The sequence below is a fragment of the Esox lucius genome, chromosome 12 (assembly GCF_011004845.1).
Source record: "Esox lucius isolate fEsoLuc1 chromosome 12, fEsoLuc1.pri, whole genome shotgun sequence".
NCBI classification, from domain to species: domain Eukaryota; kingdom Metazoa; phylum Chordata; class Actinopteri; order Esociformes; family Esocidae; genus Esox; species Esox lucius.
The window spans coordinates 31,915,977-31,936,041 of NC_047580.1; the positions used below are offsets into that span (position 1 = coordinate 31,915,977).

At 44.0% G+C, this 20,065-nt stretch overlaps 1 protein-coding gene across 2 annotated transcripts in view; it reads right to left on the minus strand.

Annotated features, from left to right (window-relative positions):
* Positions 1–4,202: 4,202 nt before the first annotated feature.
* Positions 4,203–20,065, minus strand: part of LOC105023785 (MORN repeat-containing protein 1) — a 43,924-nt gene continuing 28,061 nt past the window's right edge. Inside the window, exons 12-15 of one of the 2 annotated variants that reach the window (XM_020051414.3) lie at positions 19,112–19,311; positions 18,809–18,885; positions 9,501–9,547; positions 4,203–6,156 (exon numbers count right to left, since the gene is read on the minus strand). In XM_020051414.3, the coding sequence (XP_019906973.2) occupies positions 6,014–6,156; positions 9,501–9,547; positions 18,809–18,885; positions 19,112–19,311 (467 nt within the window). In that variant the 3' untranslated portion in view covers positions 4,203–6,013. Of the gene's footprint in view, positions 6,157–9,500; positions 9,548–18,808; positions 18,886–19,111; positions 19,336–20,065 lie in introns of both variants that reach the window. The other variant, XM_020051415.3, reaches the window with a different exon arrangement.

Sequence of the window (20,065 nt, forward strand, 5' to 3'; positions counted from 1 at the left end):
CATTTAAAACACCAAAGAAGAAAGCCCACAGCCTGTATTATTAGTCATTTCGAAACATTGTGTAAACAGTGCTACCCATCGCCTACGAAGCACCACTGAGATGACGCCGAGCCGTTGTCAGGTAGATGGAAGCCAGTTTTGTGCTTTTCTCTGGAGCTGCTAGATGACTAATGAATGCATTAGGGAGCCTCCTGTCGGATTGCCTTTTACTTTCCTGCCTTGTAATCAGCGCAAAATGCGTACCAAATGTTCTCAATGGATCCTATGAGCCAGACCGCTTTCATTGTTTCACAACCAGAACATTTCCTCCTCTCAGAAGCGAAATGAGGACACTGGAGCCCACTGAGTTGGCCTCCGTTGGTCTCGTGGAGGAGCTGCCATGTTTAGGTGTGGTTGCCCAGTCGCTGGGCACGGACAGCAGCCCCAGACCATGGCAGGTGGCAGTGAGGCTAGCAGGGGGAGGGCCTGAGGACATTCCATCCAGCCCCCCCGCGCACGCACACACACACACACACACGCACACACGCCCGTGGCTGCGAGCCTCTGCCCGCCCTCCCCATGCGCTCCGGGCGGCTGTCTAAGACAGATACGCTGGCAGACGGCCAGGACGGTGCCAGCCCCCTTCTCTCCCAGTGTTCCCGATCAACACTGCACTCTTTGTGCTGAAATGACAAACCACAAAGTCGAGCCAACATCTGCAGGATGGAGGGTTTGGGGGGTGGGTTGGGGGGTGCGAGGAAAAAGGCTAGCGGGGGATGCTGGGTGCGCCGAAAACATTTTCAGATTCAGACAGTTGTCAGATTCTGACAGAGGTGACAGCTAGGCCATCCACAGCCACAAAGAGAGATTTCAGTAAAATAAACATTTCAAGGAACACTAATGATCTGTGCTACCAAAAGGTATCCACCCACGGTATCCACCCACGGTACCCACCCACGGTACCCACCCACGGTATCCACCCACGGTACCCACCAACGGTACCCACCCACGGTATCCACCCACGGTACCCACCCACGGTATCCACCCACGGTACCGAAGCCCCAACAGGAGGACCGGACCACGCCGCTAAGTGTTCGTGGCTCCAGCTCTTACAATTTGAGGATGCCAAAGTAACCGAGGTGGGTGAGGATGAGCCACAGGTGGTTCCGTGTTGCATCGCCCACCTCGAGACCCACCTTGTAACCCACCTCGAGACCCACCTCGAGCCACGGGTCCGTGTTGAGACCCACCTTCAATTAAATCAATCAAATGTATGTATAAAGCCCTTTTTACAACAGCAGTTGTCACAAAGTGCTTTTACAGAGACACCCGGCCTTAAACCCCAAGGAGCAAACAACAGTAGTGTTGGATTTCAGTGGCTAGGAAAAACTCCCTAAGAAGGCCGAATTTTAGGAAGAAACCTAGAGAGGACCCAGGTGACCAGTCCTCTTCTGGCTGTGCCGGGTGAGATATTAAGAGTCCAATTGGAATAATTAATACATCTGATTTTAGACTAGGTCAGAAGTATGACCAGGTGGACAAGGACAGGGACAGGGACAGCAACGGGCCCCCCAAACCAGGTAATGCGCATGTGTGGACCAGGACCTCATCTCCGCCTAAAACTGGAGGAAACTGAGAAAAGTTAGAAGTGCATTCCTCATATCCCCCAGCACATTAATATAGCAGCGTAACACCTTGTAACCCACCTCAAGACCCACCTCGTAAACCACCTCGTGACCCAACTCAAGACCCACCTCGCGACCCACCTCGTAACCCTCCTCAAGACCCACCTCGTAACCCTCCTCAAGACCCACCTCAAGACCCACCTCCAGACCCACCTCGTAACCCTCCTCAAGACCCACCTCAAGACCCACCTCCAGACCCACCTCGTAACCCTCCTCAAGACCCACCTCAAGACACACCTCGTAACCCTCCTCAAGACACACCTCATAACCCTCCTCAAGACCCACCTCGAGACACACCTCATAACCCTCCTCAAGACCCACCTCCAGACCCACCTCGTAACCCTCCTCAAGACCCACCTCAAGACACACCTCATAACCCTCCTCAAGACCCACCTCCAGACCCACCTCGTAACCCTCCTCAAGACCCACCACCAGACCCACCTCGTAACCCTCCTCAAGACCCACCTCAAGACACACCTCGTAACCCTCCTCAAGACACACCTCATAACCCTCCTCAAGACCCACCTCGAGACACACCTCAAGACACACCTCGGTGATTATTCAACTTTTGCCAGTTTCGGGTTAAAACGAAAATGGGAAATATATAAATGAAGACAGTTCCATAACACCCTGTTCTATGCACCCACACCCCCAGTCACTTCCTCTGATTTTATGGGTGTTAGGAAACACATGTGAAGATACAATATAAACATACACAGATCTTTTTGGCTGACGGTAAGTACTGGAGAAATCCTCCTTTACCCAGACCAACGTCTTTGTTCTGTTAAAAGAAAATCTTGTGAAATCATGGCCAGAAGTACAATCCCGCTCAAACAGGGCAGAATTTCCAGAAACGTCTTTCTGTCAGCTCTCACACGGAAAGGGAATTACCATAATTTTCACAATTTTAACCTCATAGCGTGCCAATATCACAAAAAAAAAGATGTCTGCACTCCACTTGGTCTTAAAGCACTGCAAAGCAATAACCAAGCCAGAGTAACTCCTGCAGTGGTACCTCAGGGCACCGGCCATGTGGGAACACTAAAAACGTAATTACTAAACATTCTTCATTCTATAAGCAGCGAAGTGCACATTAGTTATCCGTGTGTTCCAATGTGCCGCGTGCATTATTAAACTCTCAAACCTAATTGAGTCCCGTTCGGTTTCATTAGGGCTCCTTAGCATTTGAAAACGCTTAAACCGGGGCAGGCGTTAAAATGGAGGGCTGTCATGAGCACTTGCTAAGAGGAACACAGTGGGGGGTGGGGTGATTCCGGCAAAAAGATAAATTACAGCCATGATTTGGGTTCCTCCTCTAGAGCTGCTCCTGTGTTAATGAGCTCCGTGTGGTGGTCAACGAGCCTAAGTTCCTTCAGCCCAAGGTAACATAGGACTGAGAGAACATAGGACTGAGAGAACATAGGACTGAGGGAATACAGGACTGAGAGAACATAGGACTGAGGGAACATAGGACTGACAGAACATAGGACTGAGGGAACATAGGACTGAGGGAACATAGGACTGAGGGAACATAGGACTGAGGGAACATAGGACTGAGGGAACATAGGACTGACAGAACATAGGACTGACAGAACATAGGACTGACAGAACATAGGACTGAGAGATCATAGGACTGAGAGAACACAGGACTGACAGAACATAGGACTGAGAGATCATAGGACTGAGAGAACACAGGACTGACAGAACATAGGACTGAGAGATCATAGGACTGAGAGAACAGGAATGAGGGAATACAGGACTGAGAGAACATAGGACTGAGAGAACAGAAATGAGGGAATACAGGACTGAGGGACACTGTCTGCAAATATTAAAAGGGCCCAACATGCAGGACCCTGTCTGAAAACAACTAGGGGGCCCAGCATGCAGGACCCTGTCTGAAAACAACTAGGGGGCCCAGCAGGCAGGACACTGTCTGAAAACAACTACGGGGCCCAACATGCAGGACCCAGTCTGAAAACAAGTAGGGGGCCCAGCATGCAGGATCCTGTCTGAAAACAACTAGGGTGCCCAGAATGCAGGACCCTGTCTACAAATATCCAGACGTGCAAATCTTCACTTTCAGTCCACGTTTCAGCATTTTAGTATAAAGGTGTGCCTTGGGTGGTCTTTTATTTTAGTGTATGTCAAGTATTCTCTCAGAATTTTGTTATGGTGTTTTCCCCTTGTTATGAGGAATTAATTGTGATAGCTTTTTGGTCTATTATACAAAACGATGAACAGGTTCTGACCACCAGATGGGGCTGTTCCTTCTGAACCAGCTCAATACTTCAATCAATTAGGGGTTGCTTAAAATGAAGATTAAGATTTGTAATGAGGAAGAGATGTCAGAATCAGGTTTTAATACAAATCATTTCTATTGGTTAAGAATACAATGATTGTGTGTTCCTTCTGGTAAACAGGCATTTCTGACAAGGGGACTTACGATGTAAATTAACCCTTAAAAGACACAGATACCGTTAGGAACTATGTTCTATTACACCATAAAAGGAATGTCAAAATGTATGGGCCTATTACAAATGTTCACTATTTCAAATGTTTCATATTTTCTTTATTGTTGTTATCAACATAGCTAACACGTCAGCTTACCGTGAGTGCATATGGTTTTGTTCCCCACATTATGGGACAGGGGGAGGGAAAAAATGACAGCAGGAGCAAACCGCTAACAACTTCTGGAAAATCTCATTCATACTGCAAGTGTATACATTTTGTATGAAGGAAATCGAAGCAATCAAAGGGTTTCGCATGGAAGAACAGGACCTGGAAACTCAAAGACATATGAACACAGTAACTCTGCCTGAACCCTGGAGCTTCCATCCCTTTGTTTTATGGACTCTCCAAAAGCCTCATTGGGGCAAAGAGTTTCCAGTGACATGTAATTCCAGTAGGTTCGACTGTGAATGTGCCAGAGTCTGATTGTGTTGCTTGTTGCTACGGGGATCACTATGTTGGAGTTCGTCGAACTGTAACTCTTCTCTTCAAATTTCAATTATTTTTTGGAATTCCTCATGCCTCAATCAATGGCAGACGTTTGTTCAGAGTGTGGTATTTAATTTAATATAATGTGAATTAAATGAAACGAAATAACAGCTGCTCCAAAAGTTTAAAAAAAACTGTTCAAGAATGCGACCTGATATCGGTTTCGAACTGCAGAAACCATCTCAGATGGTGGATGTCACAGACTGGTCAGGGACCCATTGGTGAACGACGATGCCTCCACATAAAAAAAAAAAAAAGTCTCCCCCATAACTCTGTTAATAGCTGGTAAATACTGGTCATGTTTATTACAGGGTGAAAATGATGTTAAGGTACGTATTGTGTCAGGCCTCTTCCAATAGTAAAACATGGCAATTATGGTCACGTACATCATTTTGCATTGACAGTAATAGTCGGACATCCTGGTCTTTTCAGACGTTTTTGTCCAGCACTAGGCTTCACCTGTGCCCACGAAACCAGCCCTATATGCAGAGTAAACCAGTTGACTGCAGATGTTTTTTCACTCATACTAAATAGTATGGAAGCATGCACTTCCAATGTCTTCATCTGATGGAGCAGAGGGAGTGGGCCTCAGAGACCATGACCTCATAACGGAAGTCAACCCGCCCAGTAAAACTGGAACACAGGGATCGGAGAGGGTGGGAACAAAGACATTAAAGAGCGTGACACCCTGATTTATCAAATGATTAATATCACCTGGAGACAAAGGGGAGTCTTGGTGGAGCAGAATGAAGTGACGTCTCAGAGATATCTGAACACATCTCAGGAATGACACACTTCAGCACATGTAAAATGGGTGAGAATAAACACACACACACAGACACACACACACACACACACACACACACACACACACACACACACACACACACACACACACACAGACACACACAGACACACACAGACACACACACACACAAGCACAGCCTGGGAATAACCACAATCCTATGCAGCCTTGCCGTCGTTGGGTAATTGCCATTCACTACTGGCAGCTTCCATTCTTATAGAACCTCGTTAGAATAACTGAGGGCATTTTCATTGAAGGATAAACTCGGCTGTTCAGTGTCATTGAGAAACACCCTCTTTTCAATTCACAGTCATTTGTTGGCGTAATGGCACAGGTTAATGCAACTGTCTCAGAAATTACATTGGATACTTCTACACTGAAAACATGACCATGCAATAACAACAGGGACTATTAAATGTCGAGATGGCCGCTACAGGCGACGCCAAAACAAAACGTTAGCTCACTGTACATTTCTGAGTGCTGAGGGCTGCGTAATGCTTCTCTAAGAACGTCTTCTATGAAAGTCCCCGATGCGTTGAGAAGGACGTCATTTGCTCATGGTTTTATCTGTCCGGGTGTTTTTACTTCGGGTCTTGGCGGGATACAGTCGCAGGAGGGCAAACGCTGGAGGTAAGGCCTGGCCTTGAAACGGTGGTTTGGTTACCTCTGTCACCATAATCACATATTCACCTACAGCAGAGGGTTGGGGGAGAAAAGTTATTAAAATGTCAGTATTTAGTAACATCGTACTAAATTACCTTCTTTCCTTGTCCAAAGAATGCTTAGAAAAGTGTGATTCAGCAAATTTGTGTGACTTTCCCTTTTCAGTTTGTTAAACGAGGTGTAGTCTTGGGCTAAATGTACTGTAACTGCCATCAATGTAATTGAACTCCTTCTCAACAACAAAGACTCAGGCGGTTACCCACTCCTCATTCCAGATGGGACTGCCTGGGCCTGAACACGGACGGGAACAGCCATAGTTAAAGCCTGACTTAAAGTCAGTGCTACCTCATCAATGTTGTCTGTTAACGCTGCGATGACTATGGGGTTTGATATGGTAGGTTAGGACTGGCTTCTAGTGATGTCACACCTTGACGAAAGACCACTGCTAGAATTCCAGAATGGTGAACACTATCAACGCTGTACCTGAAGAAAAACAGCAGATCCGGGAGATATAAGTGTAATTTTAAACATGGTAGTTGATACCTGGAAGTCGACTGGCAGAAAGCTGTGAGGTCACATAGCACGGGTATGACATCACTAAACTTTCTATGGTTATAATTAGGGTATTAGCTACATACAGCTGAAGCATGGATTTGAATCAAGCCCACTGCTCTTTCAGCAATTACAGCCATGAGTCTATTTAGAAAAGTCTCTACCAGCGTTGCACAGCTGGACACAGATCCCTTGTAGACTTTATTCTCTCCAGGATTTCTCTGTTTTTTGGTGCATCCATTTTGCCTTCTATCTTCACTTGAATTCCAGGCCCTGACTTAGAGAAGCATCCCTATAGCATGATGCTCCTGCCACCATGCTTCATGGTACAGTTATTATTCTCAGGATGATGTGCAGTGCCAAACATAGCACTTAGTGATTTGATTTTCTCAACAATGACACTTTCCCAATAAATTATTACATCCTACCCCTGATTGAGGAATCTTATTCCGGATTTGCTTTGAATGTTCCTTCGTCTTCATAATTAGTTTTTTGTTAGGAACTTAACTTTAGGACCGTCCAGAGACAGGTGAATTTAACGTGAAATCCTGTGAAACTGCTTGACTGCACACAGGTAGACTCCATTCAACGATTTACGTGACCTCTAAAGACAACTGGTGGCACCGCAGCTCATTCAGGTGTCATAGCAAAGGAGGTGAATACTTATGCAAATCGTTATTTTTTGTTTTATACATGCTATATTTTCCACTTTGACATGACTGCACTTTTTTGTGTTAACAGTGGCCACAAACCCCTGATTAAATCCACACTGATTTCATGTTGTAACACAATAAAAAATGTCAAGTCCAAGGGGAGTGGAATACTTTTGATAGCCACTATATTGGACATACACCACAACAACTTGAGCTTAAACAGTTGCGTTGACGATACATGTTGGATTACTGATCCAGAAAATGAATTGAAATCCCAAAAAGCGACAGCACAGACACAAAGACTGTTTGGGAGCAAATGGATCCCACATGGGCCAGCTTCTGTCTTCCTTTAGCCCGTTCGCCAAACCAGGAGGGTTCGCCAAACACTATCACAGCTGACAGGGCATATCGAATGACAACACATCGTGACCTGTAAATCCGCCAGGCTAGCGCTGCACAAAGACATCAGAGCCTTCCCGGCCGACGGGACCCTCAGCTGTTGTCCTCCGGCCAACCAAGCTCAGCGGCAGCGGCCAGGCGATCGTGTTACCGTGTGGCAAATGTTCTTCTTCTGCGGTGTGACATCATCACGCCCCCCCCGAGTCCCAAATAGAACCACGTTCCCCTTCGCAGCGTGCGTCACTTTTGAAACAGGGCACTGTACGTCGCGCGCAGAGCTCTGACGGAACATAGTGAACCCTGCAGAGTGTGGAGTGCTGTTTGGGTCACATGCACACCAACATGCCTCCACACAGGGAGAGCGTTCATATTGTGGGATGAAGGAATTAACTCTGCAGGCTTAGGGGGCACGGTATCTATAGCGACTAGGCTTCCCCGAACCTAAGCCCAGCTTCCTGCGTAGGGGCCCGGCACACCTGTCGCCAGACGTATGAAATGTCATCGTCTGAACAACACACTGAAGGACAGCTTCGCGTGCGTGTCCACTGTGTGCAAAAGCTGGGGTCCCCATGAATGTGAGACGCCACCGAGACATTGCCCTACATTGAGAATCCTTCGAGTAACCCCTGTTGTGCATTTCACCAGTAGGGCTTATGAGTACCCTGAGGCACCCCCCCGTGGAGAGGTCAAGTATTCCGCCGTGGTCTTAGCCCTACCGGTTGGGAACCACAGATACGGATGGTATCAAAGGCGAAAACCCTGAGGCGCTTCTCAAAAGATTCTTACATTGTAGTCAAAGTCTCTGGCAATGTATCTTTTTTTAAACTATTCTTTTTATAATGTATATTCCTGGTATGAGTTACTATGGAAACATCTAAATGTACCATTTGGGTCCGCTGGTTGCCTCAATGTACACTGGTGTGTATGCATGCGCACAGCACACTAATTAAATATAAAGCAGAGGAAGGTCCGTTTTGTGTTTGAACCTAAATCTTAGATTATCGGTCACAAGGCACGGCGTGTAGTGTATCATTTAGGAAAAGGAAAAACTGCAAAAATAAACAAAGCAGAACAGAGAGCATCGTAGGTTTAAATTACAGAGCAGCTGTCTGTTCCCTGCTCCTTGCCTCCCGGCAACACTCCCTGACCACTCCTGGAAGGGAGAACAGACCCAGAAGAACCACCACCATTGTGCTTGGAGTATGCTGTTTCTAGACTATGGTCAGAACCACAGTTTTGGTGAGTCTGTTTTTAGTCACCATGGCCTTTGGAGAAGGCAGCCAGAGGGCTTAAAAAATGATTCATATATTTTAAGACAAAAAGGACAGATCATAGATGCTCATTTTAATAGGGGAGGATTTAAGTTCTCCATTATTTTACCAGGTAAGTTGACTGAGAACAAATTCTTATTTGGAACAACGATTTAAGAGCAATTAGGATTAACTACCACTTTGGGATTTGATCTAACAACCTTTCGGTTACTGCTACACTTCTTGCTGCACCATCTGTGCTAGAGATCTGTATCTCGTTTTCATAACCAGTAAATATATTTTATATGTTACGTCGGTGCATTGGTCTGGTAACCTCTGTGTCGATTGACTTTTATCATTTGTAATTTTATTAATCATTTATGTTCATCTTTATTTCATGTTCCCTCATTTTATACTTATTCACCTTTTAATTTGTGTGACCTAAGGTGGTTTAGCGATCTGAGTTCCCTCAGTGCTCATACACTATAGCAATAGGGAAGGTCTTCATTAACATTACCTGGTCTGGGGCTTGTACTGTCCATGGCACTTTTCTTTAAGTTTGACCTGCAGAGAGCGACAGAAAAAGAAAAAGGCAAGAGGGATAGAGCACAAAGCTTGTAACATTAATTGAAAGACAGGCAGAAATGTGGGCTGCCAAACAATTCCATTAAGTTTGGCATGAATCCCATTGTATCACAGCAGTGGTTTCCAATGTTTTCCAGAAACTTGCACTGCCAGGAGTAACACTGAAGTAGACTTTCAGGTACACTGTAAAGAATTAATGTTATTTAAGGTAATTTAATAATGTAATGTAACTCTCTGTATTTCAGAATGACAGTAAAATTCTGTCAAATAACTGGAAAAGTCTGTTATCAAGAAACACTAGAATTATCTGTTTTTCCACACATTAGAGTATTTCTGTTTTATTATTGATATCCCAGCATGCTTTGTGGCAGTTCATTTTGTTAATGTTTATATTTGTTGTAGTTGATATGAAGGTGAAAGAGCTTGTTCTTTATGTACAGTGTTACCCTTTGGAATGTTTTTTGGGGTTATGGTCGTGTTTGTGTGCCAACCATAGAAAAGAAGACGATTCTATTTGGTGTAATTTGCTGCTTTATATTAATTGCTTTGGGAGCTCTGACTCTTGCATATTTCTGCCTATAATGTGTCTAGTACAATAGCTGATTTATAAACACATACTAGCAGTAGCAAAAGCTACTGATGACAGCAACAAAAGGGAGAATTTGGGGGAGAAAATGTATTCTTGCTGTGAAATTCCATCAATACACTTTATTTGAAATAAATTTCCGTATTCCTACAGATTAACAATGTAATTTTACGCTATGTAGTTTTATAACATTAATCTGTTTTTTAACTGAATTTTTTCAGCACCACATCTGCCAGAAAATTACAGTTTTCTTCAAAGGTTTTTTTTTTACAGTGTAGGTTTGACCAGAAAGCCTGTGTTCTCAAAATGTTTTCTCGTGGAACTAGTCCCCTTGACTGGGAACCACTTCAATAAAGTAGAAGGAGGTAAGTTAAATATTTGTTAGTTATTTAGCAGTGGTAATTGTTTCGGAATGATCAGAATATGACTATACATACAGTGCTTTTGAAAGGTATTCAGATCCCTCCAATTTCTCCACATTATTTTGCGTCATAGACTTGATTAATAATTAATTAAATATTAATTGTCAATCATCTACCCACAACATCCCATAATGACAAAGTTGAAACGCGTTTCTAAGACAAGCATTTAGACCCTTTGCAATGGCACTCCAAAGTGAGATGTATCTGGTATCCTTTGATCAGCTTTGAGATGTCTGCAGAACTTGACTGGAGTCCACATGTAAAAAATTCTATTGACTGGCACACGATTCAGAAAGGCATACAAACCATGATGTCCAAGGAAAGTGAACTTATAGATCTGGGTAAGTTCATAAAAAAATTGCTAAAGCACAGAAAGTTCCCAAGAGCACAGTTGCCTCTTGGGAAATTGAAGAAGTTTGGACCCCAAAGACTCAAAACGAAGTAACCGGGCAAGAAGGTCCTCGGTTCTTAGTCCTCTTCCTGAACAACTGGCCACTCTAAAGCTTTTTTTAAAATCCTTTATAAAACACGACATACGGTAATAGCTGCTTTGAACCACATTTATGTAGCACCTATGAAGGCACTGTGAAGCATTTATAATCTCACTTAACGTCATTTACACTGGGACTGAATTGCATTCTGGCACAGACTTTTGCTGATAACAAATTCATTGGGTAAACTAAACGTGAGTCGCTCCGGATCAGAGTGTCTGCTAAACCACTAACATTTAAAATGTAAATGCATATTTGGCGTGTACCACAAACCCCCAGAGGTGCCTTCCTGCTATTATAAACCAGTTGCCAAAGCAATTAGTACAGTAAAAAGTAAAGTGATGTCATACCTACGGTGTGTCATACCTGTGGTCAAATATACCATGGCTTTCGGCCGAACTAATTCTAACTGCCTGGTTCACATTTGTCAATAAACCCATGAAAGTAAATTCCTTTCAGGAATAAAGATTGTTGACGTTTTGGCTGGACATGTGATTCATGTCTTGTTACACTGACTGTGGGACACTTGAGAGATATGAAAATTACTTACAAATGTAAATCATGGTTTTGACTATCACTACGAATTCCCTCTGATAGTGACTTGTGTTATAATATTGTGTTCTTGCACCCACAGCACGAAGTACACAGCCATTCCCGGGCACACATGGTTTATTCAGAAGCTTGTTTTTGGCATCTAATGCCTCTATAATCAATACCAGCTTAACAGAAGAAAAGGAAACAGAGAATCTATCAAATCAAGCCAAACTTCTGAAAAATACTGGCACACTAAAAGTATCTTACATATGTACTGTGTTTGAGGACAATATCTACCACTATTAAAGTAGGAAAGTAAATCTCTAAATTCCATTACTCATAACACCATTCATTAGCTCCTGTAAAAATGTCTAAATGGAGTTAACTGATACGGTGAATTTCGAGCGACAATGGATGGAAAAACACAGGCCCAAGCTAAGTTATATGTATAACCTGTTCAATTCAATAGGAATAAAATAACAGGAAATGTGCTAGGTCAGCCAAGGTCCCTCTTCGCCAACATATTACATTTATAATTCGGCACTGAGCTTTTATTTTTGTATTTGCTGGTAACCTGAGCTTGACGGAAAGGCTACGAAGGCCTAAACCTTGGGGAGGAAGTTAATGACTGAAGTTAAGCACCGCTGAAGGTTGACGGAAAAGACACAGAAACAGAACCAAGACACCAAACACTCCCTAAAGGTCACCGATTTTCATACTGTAATTCACACTGTCCACCCAATGTGGTATTTCAGGGAACTGTTGGTCTGTGCATAATGATGATGTATGTACTCTCATTTAGCTTTTGGCGTTGTGAAATACAAATAAACTCTGCAACAGTCTAGGGGACTTGGCTCAGATAATGGAATTACGTGGTTTAGCCGTAGTTGGACTTGAGAGTGGCCTGGTTTCTGGAGCTATTTCCCTTTGGAATCCGAGACTCCGGCGCACTGTGAAGCCATCACATAATGGCTTTGCTGTCACAAGGCTGTCTGTTGCCATTAATTTTTTTCCCCTTCCCCATGTCGTTCTCAGAGGCTCCGTCTGTGGCATTATTTTGGCGTACCAACGCAGGGGATTTCTAACTCCGCTGTGTCTCCCCTGGAGGAGGGTCTTTTCACGGAACACTGTCTCAGTTGGAAAGCTTTTAGGAGACGACGACGCCACGGGGATTGAAGGAAGGGCGGGTTCGAACCTGGCCTTTCAGACACAGGGCCTTCACAAATACGCAACGGTGCCATTCTGAGGAAATCAGCCCTAGACCTACTTGTGTGAATAAGAACATTGAGATGGAGGCAGGGTTTTAAAGGGGGGTGGGGGTATTGTTAGCTCCCCACGTCAGTCACCTAGAGGTCCTACAGCTGTAGAGCACATTCCAGTGATCTTTAAGAAAAATAAGTTACAAAGGATACACAGGCCCCGCCCCTCAACCCCCCACTGGATACACAGGCCCCGCCCTCAACCCCCCACTGGCTGTTCATTTTCAGTGAATACACAAGACGATGGGTACGTCCTTTAGAGTGGCCTTCTCTGTCTGAAACTGCCCCTCGGAGCAGGGGTGGGGGGGGCTAGAAGATCCCTTTACACTACTATATACCTCTCGTGGAGTCTGAGGCAGAAGACGAAATAGCAGAAGAAAAGCGCGCGCAGAGAGAAAGAGGCCACGGCTGGGGATGCCCGGCGGGCAGAGGTTCATTGTAAACAGGATACGAAGCTGCCTTTTGAGAGGGGGGGGGGGGGGGGGCGTCATTCAAGGGGCGACCACGGATCTCCCCCCCCCCCCCCTTCTAACATCTCCTTGCCTGTACGCCGCGCACCTGACACAACAACTACAACCCTCCGCCTGGGTAAGTCATATCTTTTCACACGAGCGCATGTGTTGTTAGGACTTAGGAGACTGTTAGCTGGGTCCCATTGACATTCACCCTTCTACGCGTTTGCCTCTGTGGGCTTCCTTCCCTCCGGTTCCCTCCCGGCATTACATCACACCAGAGTCGCTGCCGTGGGGCTGGGGGGATTAAGGAGTGAAACCCCAAAGTAAACTCATCCCCACTCGCACCAAGCTGGTCTCAGTTCGCCCACCCCGGCGCATCTGCTTTTAGTTACTATGTGCTGGCGACCATGGGAACAGGGCCTGGCTTTTCAGACTTCAGGACCTATTCATTAGGTGGAAAAAATAGCCACTTTTTCTTCACCAGTATTGTCGAGGTACAATGTATTCCCCTGGCCGGCATGCAGAGCGAGTTGGGAGCTGTCCTGCTCGTGTCATTGTGTGTTTTCTCATGAATCGGCCCGTGTGTGTGTGTGTGTGTGTGTGTGTGTGTGTATGTGTGTGTGTATGTGTGTGTGTGTGTGTGTGTGTGTGTGTGTGTGGTATAAGGGGGGCTCGCGGGTTTACCTCCTGCTACTGTAGATCACCTCAGTGGGAGATGTTCCCACTCTGCGCTGAAAGAGTCTTTTTAGTTCTCTGAGGTACGCAAAATAGAAAAAAAACTGCCGATCCCTTAAACAAACGATCCCTTCAGCAGAATGGTTCAGCACAAACAATTATGATTAGATACAAAAATGACCTTTGAACCTCGCCAAATCGCTTGTATGTTCCAAAATGTTTTCTCTCACAAAAACCATAAATGACCCCCAAACACTCCATCATCTATTAAAACAAAATGAAACCTCATGCGCCCCAAAAACACTGAACAGAAATGCATCCAGCTGTACTATGTGGAATGGAATTCAAAGTGGGAATAATTAAGCAACCGCGCTGCTGACGGCAGTGAGCGACAGACTGGCTCTCACTGTGGAGTTCATTAAAACGGTGCAGGCAGCTGTACAGTTAAACGTTACTGCTCCTGGTAGTGTCAGCATGGAGGCCGGGCGGGACGGCGGTGGTTGGCTCCCCTGTAGTCACGCTTGATTTATCCAGTGTTGATCGTGTCACCAGCGCCTGGGGCTCCACTACCTGAGTTCCAGGGCGACACTCTCTGATCGTTCGCCAAAGTTCTCCGGGTAGTTTTTTCCCCTCCTGTATTATTTCAGGAGAACATAGTTCCCGGTGAGGTCATCGTATCGTTAAGCGGCGACAGTTTCCTCTCGAAATAACACACACGCTGGAGGTAAAAATGTGCCTCAACGTCGTTTTCAATATGAAAAGCTGGTGCCACTGGGAACTCTGGAAAAGTACATAATATGCTTGTTGATTAACAGTTTGTTTACTATATAATAAGGTTGGCGATTAAAGGCTAGTTAACTTTATAATATGGTTGGTGATTAAAGGCTAGTTAACTTTATAATATGGTTGGTGATTAAAGGTTAGTTAACTTTATAATATGGTTGGTGATTAAAGGCTAGTTAACTATATAATATGGTTGGTGATTAAAGGCTAGTTAACTTTATGATATGTTTGGTGATTAAAGGCTAGTTAACTATATAATATGGTTTGCGATTAAAGACTAGTTAACTATACAATATGGTTGATGATTAAAGGCTAGTTAGCTATATAATATTGTTATTAGAATTATTGATTGAAAGCTACAATCCACCTGCAGGGAACCACAGGATATAGCTTTGTAGTAGCACCTACTTTTACACCTGTCCAGCCTGTAAGGCCAACTTTAGCTAGGTAACTTTAGCTAGGTAACTTTAGCTAGGTAACTTTAGCTAGGTAACTTTAGCTAGGTAACTTTAGCTAGGTAACCATGTGAGTCTCTTACTTGGAATTCTGAGTTTGGTGACCATTAAAAAAAAAAATCCCAGTTTCAGCAATTTGTTTCTGCAGATCTCCTTGTCATCTTGAATAGACTTGGAGATGTCAAAGCAGTTTTTGTTTTTTTATTGCAGCAATAATACAATAGCAGTGTTGAGTATCCAATGCTACAGGGATTTGAGGCAATAGTTATGTCTCTGTAAGAGAAAAATGTGAGTTCATCCAAAGCTTATCATTCTGCGTTCCTTCTAGTACAATAACATGCTTGGTGTTTATTTGCACAGAAACGACAACAAATCTAAGAGCATTTGAGCATTGGCCAAGTCCTTTTCACCCAAAATGCTGAGAAGTCTTATCATTTGTCTGCATGATTAACAGTAGGCAAAGACCTTCAACACCATTCTCTCTGGGTCTGTGGAACGAACCCCCACGTCAAATGACAGTTTAACAAACTGCAGGGCCGACCTACTGTAGAGAAACTCAATGTTTCCCTTGTGCAGGGAGCTAAGAATGGTGCATAGAAATGCCAGGTGTCTATAGAAAGAAAGAAAGAAAATGTGGCTAAATATGATAACATTCTACACTTTATTGTAGGAAAGTATGCAGTAAAAAAAAAAAAAAAAAAAGGACGTAGGGGTGTTCAAGTTAGTTGAATAATTGCAAACATTTATTTGGCACAGATGCTAATTAGACAAGTTCAGCTCTTTCAGGGAGGCCACCTCTATCATTCCGAAGTTCTAGAACTTCATCCCATATAATAGTGACCCGCTGCCATTTTGGCACCGGTGTCAATCAAACAAGTTGGTCGTTATGAAGTCACTCCTTTTGTAACAGTGTTCTTTCAGTGTGGCCCTTTCTTCAGGAGCGAGAGGGACAAGGTTTTCAAAATTAATTGGATCAATGATTAAGAGGGAGCCAGCTCACTTGACTGGACTTAGACAATGGGAGCAGAAAGACCCTACCTAGGAGCTAGTGGAAAATTGACACTTGAATTAGATAAGGGGGATAGGGCGGCTAAAGGAACGAATGCCTAGCTGTGTGGGGTCTACATGGAGGTCCCATCGCCTTTGCTCACACATTGTTGTTGACAAGAGGGATGTATGGGACTCACACCTCAACACTGCCTTGATTTGGGGGGAGGTGAATGCAGGGCATTTCCACTAAATGTGTTATCCCGTCACACAAACACGGACCTTACCTCTTACTGTATTCCCACCACTCAACCTGTTCAATTCCTGTTACGGGGACAAAAACCCAAGAAACAAAAGGTGACATTTGTCTGGACCTAAAACACATAACATCTGTGGGTACAGCAGTCCTGAATTGTTAATAAATGAAGAGAAAACACTTATAAAACCATCTGTACTTTTAGTTCAGATACCATATACTTTCCCTGCCTCACAAATCCTACTTGAACACATCCCCTCTCATATACACACATCCCCTCTCATATACACACATCCCCTCTCATATACACACATCCCCTCTCATATACACACATCCCCTCTCATGCACACACATCCCCTCTCATGCACACACATCCCCTCTCATGCACACACATCCCCTCTCATGCACACACATCCCCTCTCATGCACACACATCCCCTCTCATGCACACACACCCCCTCTCATAGACACACATCCACTCTCATTCACACACATCCACTCTCATTCACACACATCCACTCTCATTCACACAAATCCTGTCTCATACACACAGCAGACTCTCTCTCTCTCATACACACACACACACACAAACACAAAGAGCTCCCAACATGCACCAATATACACCACAGCTAAGAGCTGTTCCGGGGGCACATCGTGAAGTGCCTAGACATAGCACTTAGCAGTGGTATATTGGCAATATACCACAAAACCTGAGATGCCTTATTGCCATTATGAACCATTTAGCAAAGCAATTAGAACAGTAAAAAGTGATGTAATGTAATATCCATTCTATATACCATAAAACGGTGACGATCAGCATTCAAAATTTCGAACCTCCAGTTCACAACAAACAAAACTTCACTGAAGCCATGTAAGCTACCTACACAGTGTGACTGAACAATCTCTTCTGCTATTAAACAAAAAAAACGGTGTCTCGTGACTAATTAAAAAAGGCCCAGGAACATGATTTAATTTGACTATTTTCTACAATGTAGAATAACAGCGAAGACATCAAATTACGTAATAATACATTAAATCATGCCGCAATAGCAACACAAGCTAGCCAGCTAACCCATTATAAAAATTTGCTAAAGAGCTAGCAACAGTAGCTAGCAGGCTCAGTTGAATGCAATAATTCAAGGATTGTCAACAGCATAAACTCGCAACTAGCTTGGCAACTAGCTTAACCAATACAAATTATACTGGTTACCTTTACTAAACCAATACAATCGGATTACACATCTTCCACAATAGTTACTGCAATTGTTAACTATCAAATGCTAGCAAATTGCAGTAAAAGCCACTGCAATTATTTGAAAGAATACTGGAGGTAGTTACTCGACATGTACATTACCAATCAAATCTTTGGACACATTCATGGGTATTTCTTAGTTTAACCATTTGTCATGCTGTACAAGAATATTGAACACATCAAAACTATGAAATAACACATGAATAACAAAAGTGTTAAACAAATCAAAATACATATGATCAGGAAAGTTAACAGTGCAAATCCCACAACGGAAATAGTATGAGCTGCAAATAAACAAACCAGTAAGAGACCCACCTCTCAGCTCTTCAAACACATGAACAAATCCTACATCTGAATGAACCAATAAATTGCCTTAAGCCAAAGAGGTGCTGGCACACCATTGGCTAGCCAAGCTGTCAAAGGATTTGTAGGTGTCGGAATGCAGGAAGGAGGAGAAACATGAGCGGGCAGGGGGGTCTCTGATACAAAAGCGCATTTGAGTATTCCTGTCCCATCTGTGGGAGAGAGCACATGAAGGCCTCTTCAACCACCATTGGCAGGCTAATTGAGTTAATGACACACAGTCCGTATTCCAGTTCCCCCCCAGCCATTTGTCTCTACAGTACGTGGTTCGACTAAGTGGCTGCAGGTGAGTGTGAAGCAATTATCTTTCCTCCGCCATTTTGAAATGCGGCCGTTGCAGAGGGAAGAGTGGGTGGAAAAACAAGCCGCACATGTCGCAGCTAATTGTTCCATTCCACAAAATGGTGAGTGAAGAAAGCATAATCAGATGGCTTTGTTGTTGTTCTATGCTGCCAAAAAAAACACGCTTGTTTGTTTCGGCTGTTTCAATGCGTGCGTAACAGGAGAGTTGGTGCTTTCTGAAAATCAAATGTCTACGTTTGATATTTTACGTTCGAGATGCAAATCTGTGTATTTGCATTTTGTGGAACTAAATCAACTGATATTATTGTTTGTTTTTGTCCTCCTTCTAGCACTGATTTTGTTGATAGCACTGGGTAAGGTGTACTTACTACTGTATGCTGCGTGGTTGTGTCTGTACATTTGTGTGTGTGTGGTACATGCCTGCTGTCCGAGGTCTTGTCCTGAGAAAGGCTCTGTTTTTCGCTGGGTGCTTTATTGGACAGCCTCTTGATGTTTCTCTGTGAATTACAGTGGGACGTTAACACGTGGGTCAGTTAGATCTCTTGCATATACAGAGAAACCTGAGAGCATAAATGAATGGAATAACAGTGCAAGGTGTGAGCCCAAACCTTAATCGACCCCCAGAACCCTACCCTATGACCCTGAGATATGATGTTTTAACACTTATCACCCCCCCCCCCCTTATATTAAAAAGCAACTACGAAAAATGAAAAGGTTACATACAGGTAAATGCCTAACTGAGGCTATCAGACGTTGAGCAAGTGAACCATCATCCACCTTTTCCAACTCATCCATCAGCTGATAGGGGATGAAGTCAGGAGGGGGAGGTGCCAACAGCAGATTTTGGAATTTGGCTTGGCCATCTTCTACCCTCTGATTGGCTGGAGGTGGTAAAAAGTCCTCTTCCTGTCCAAGAAAGAGTCCTGCGATTTGGGGATGGAGAAAATCTGCATCAGCAGCAGAGGAGGGTTAAAACCCTCAGACTAAACCAATGGAATATGTTTCCCTTAATGACATCATAGACCACTTTATGATCATTACTCAAAATGTCTATTATTTCATTGTCATTTAACAGTTAAGGTGAAACCCAAGTTTACACCTGGCGTTACTCATGTTTTGTTTTTGGTACAGTGTCTCCATGGAAACCATGGGGCATGGTGAATTTGTATGGAATCAATTAAGGAAGTGTTAAATGTATGAGATTTGACCTGGCAAGGCGAGGAGGGCGTTTTCTGGTCCAGAGGATCTTTTGACTAATGCATACAATGACTCCCGCTTGCTCAACGTGAGTAGTGGTGAGGAGCAAATTTGCAACAAATAAGGAACAAAAATGGAAACAAGGATACTGTTTTTGTAATAAAGAATATACACCCCGAACAGCCATAATATTATGACCACTGACAGGTGAAGTGAATAACATTGATAATAACGTTATCATGGCACCTGTCAATGGGTGGGATATATTAGGCAGCAAGTGAACATCAAAGTTCCTCAAAGTTGATGTGTTAGAAGTAGAAAAAATGGGCAAGCATAAGGATCTGAGCGACTTTGACAAAAGACAAATTGTGATGCTAGACGACTGGATCACAGCATCTCCGAAACTGCAGTCCTAAACCTGAACCTGGGTGGCCAAGGCTCACAGATGCACATGGGGAGCAAAGGCTGGCCCGTGTGGTC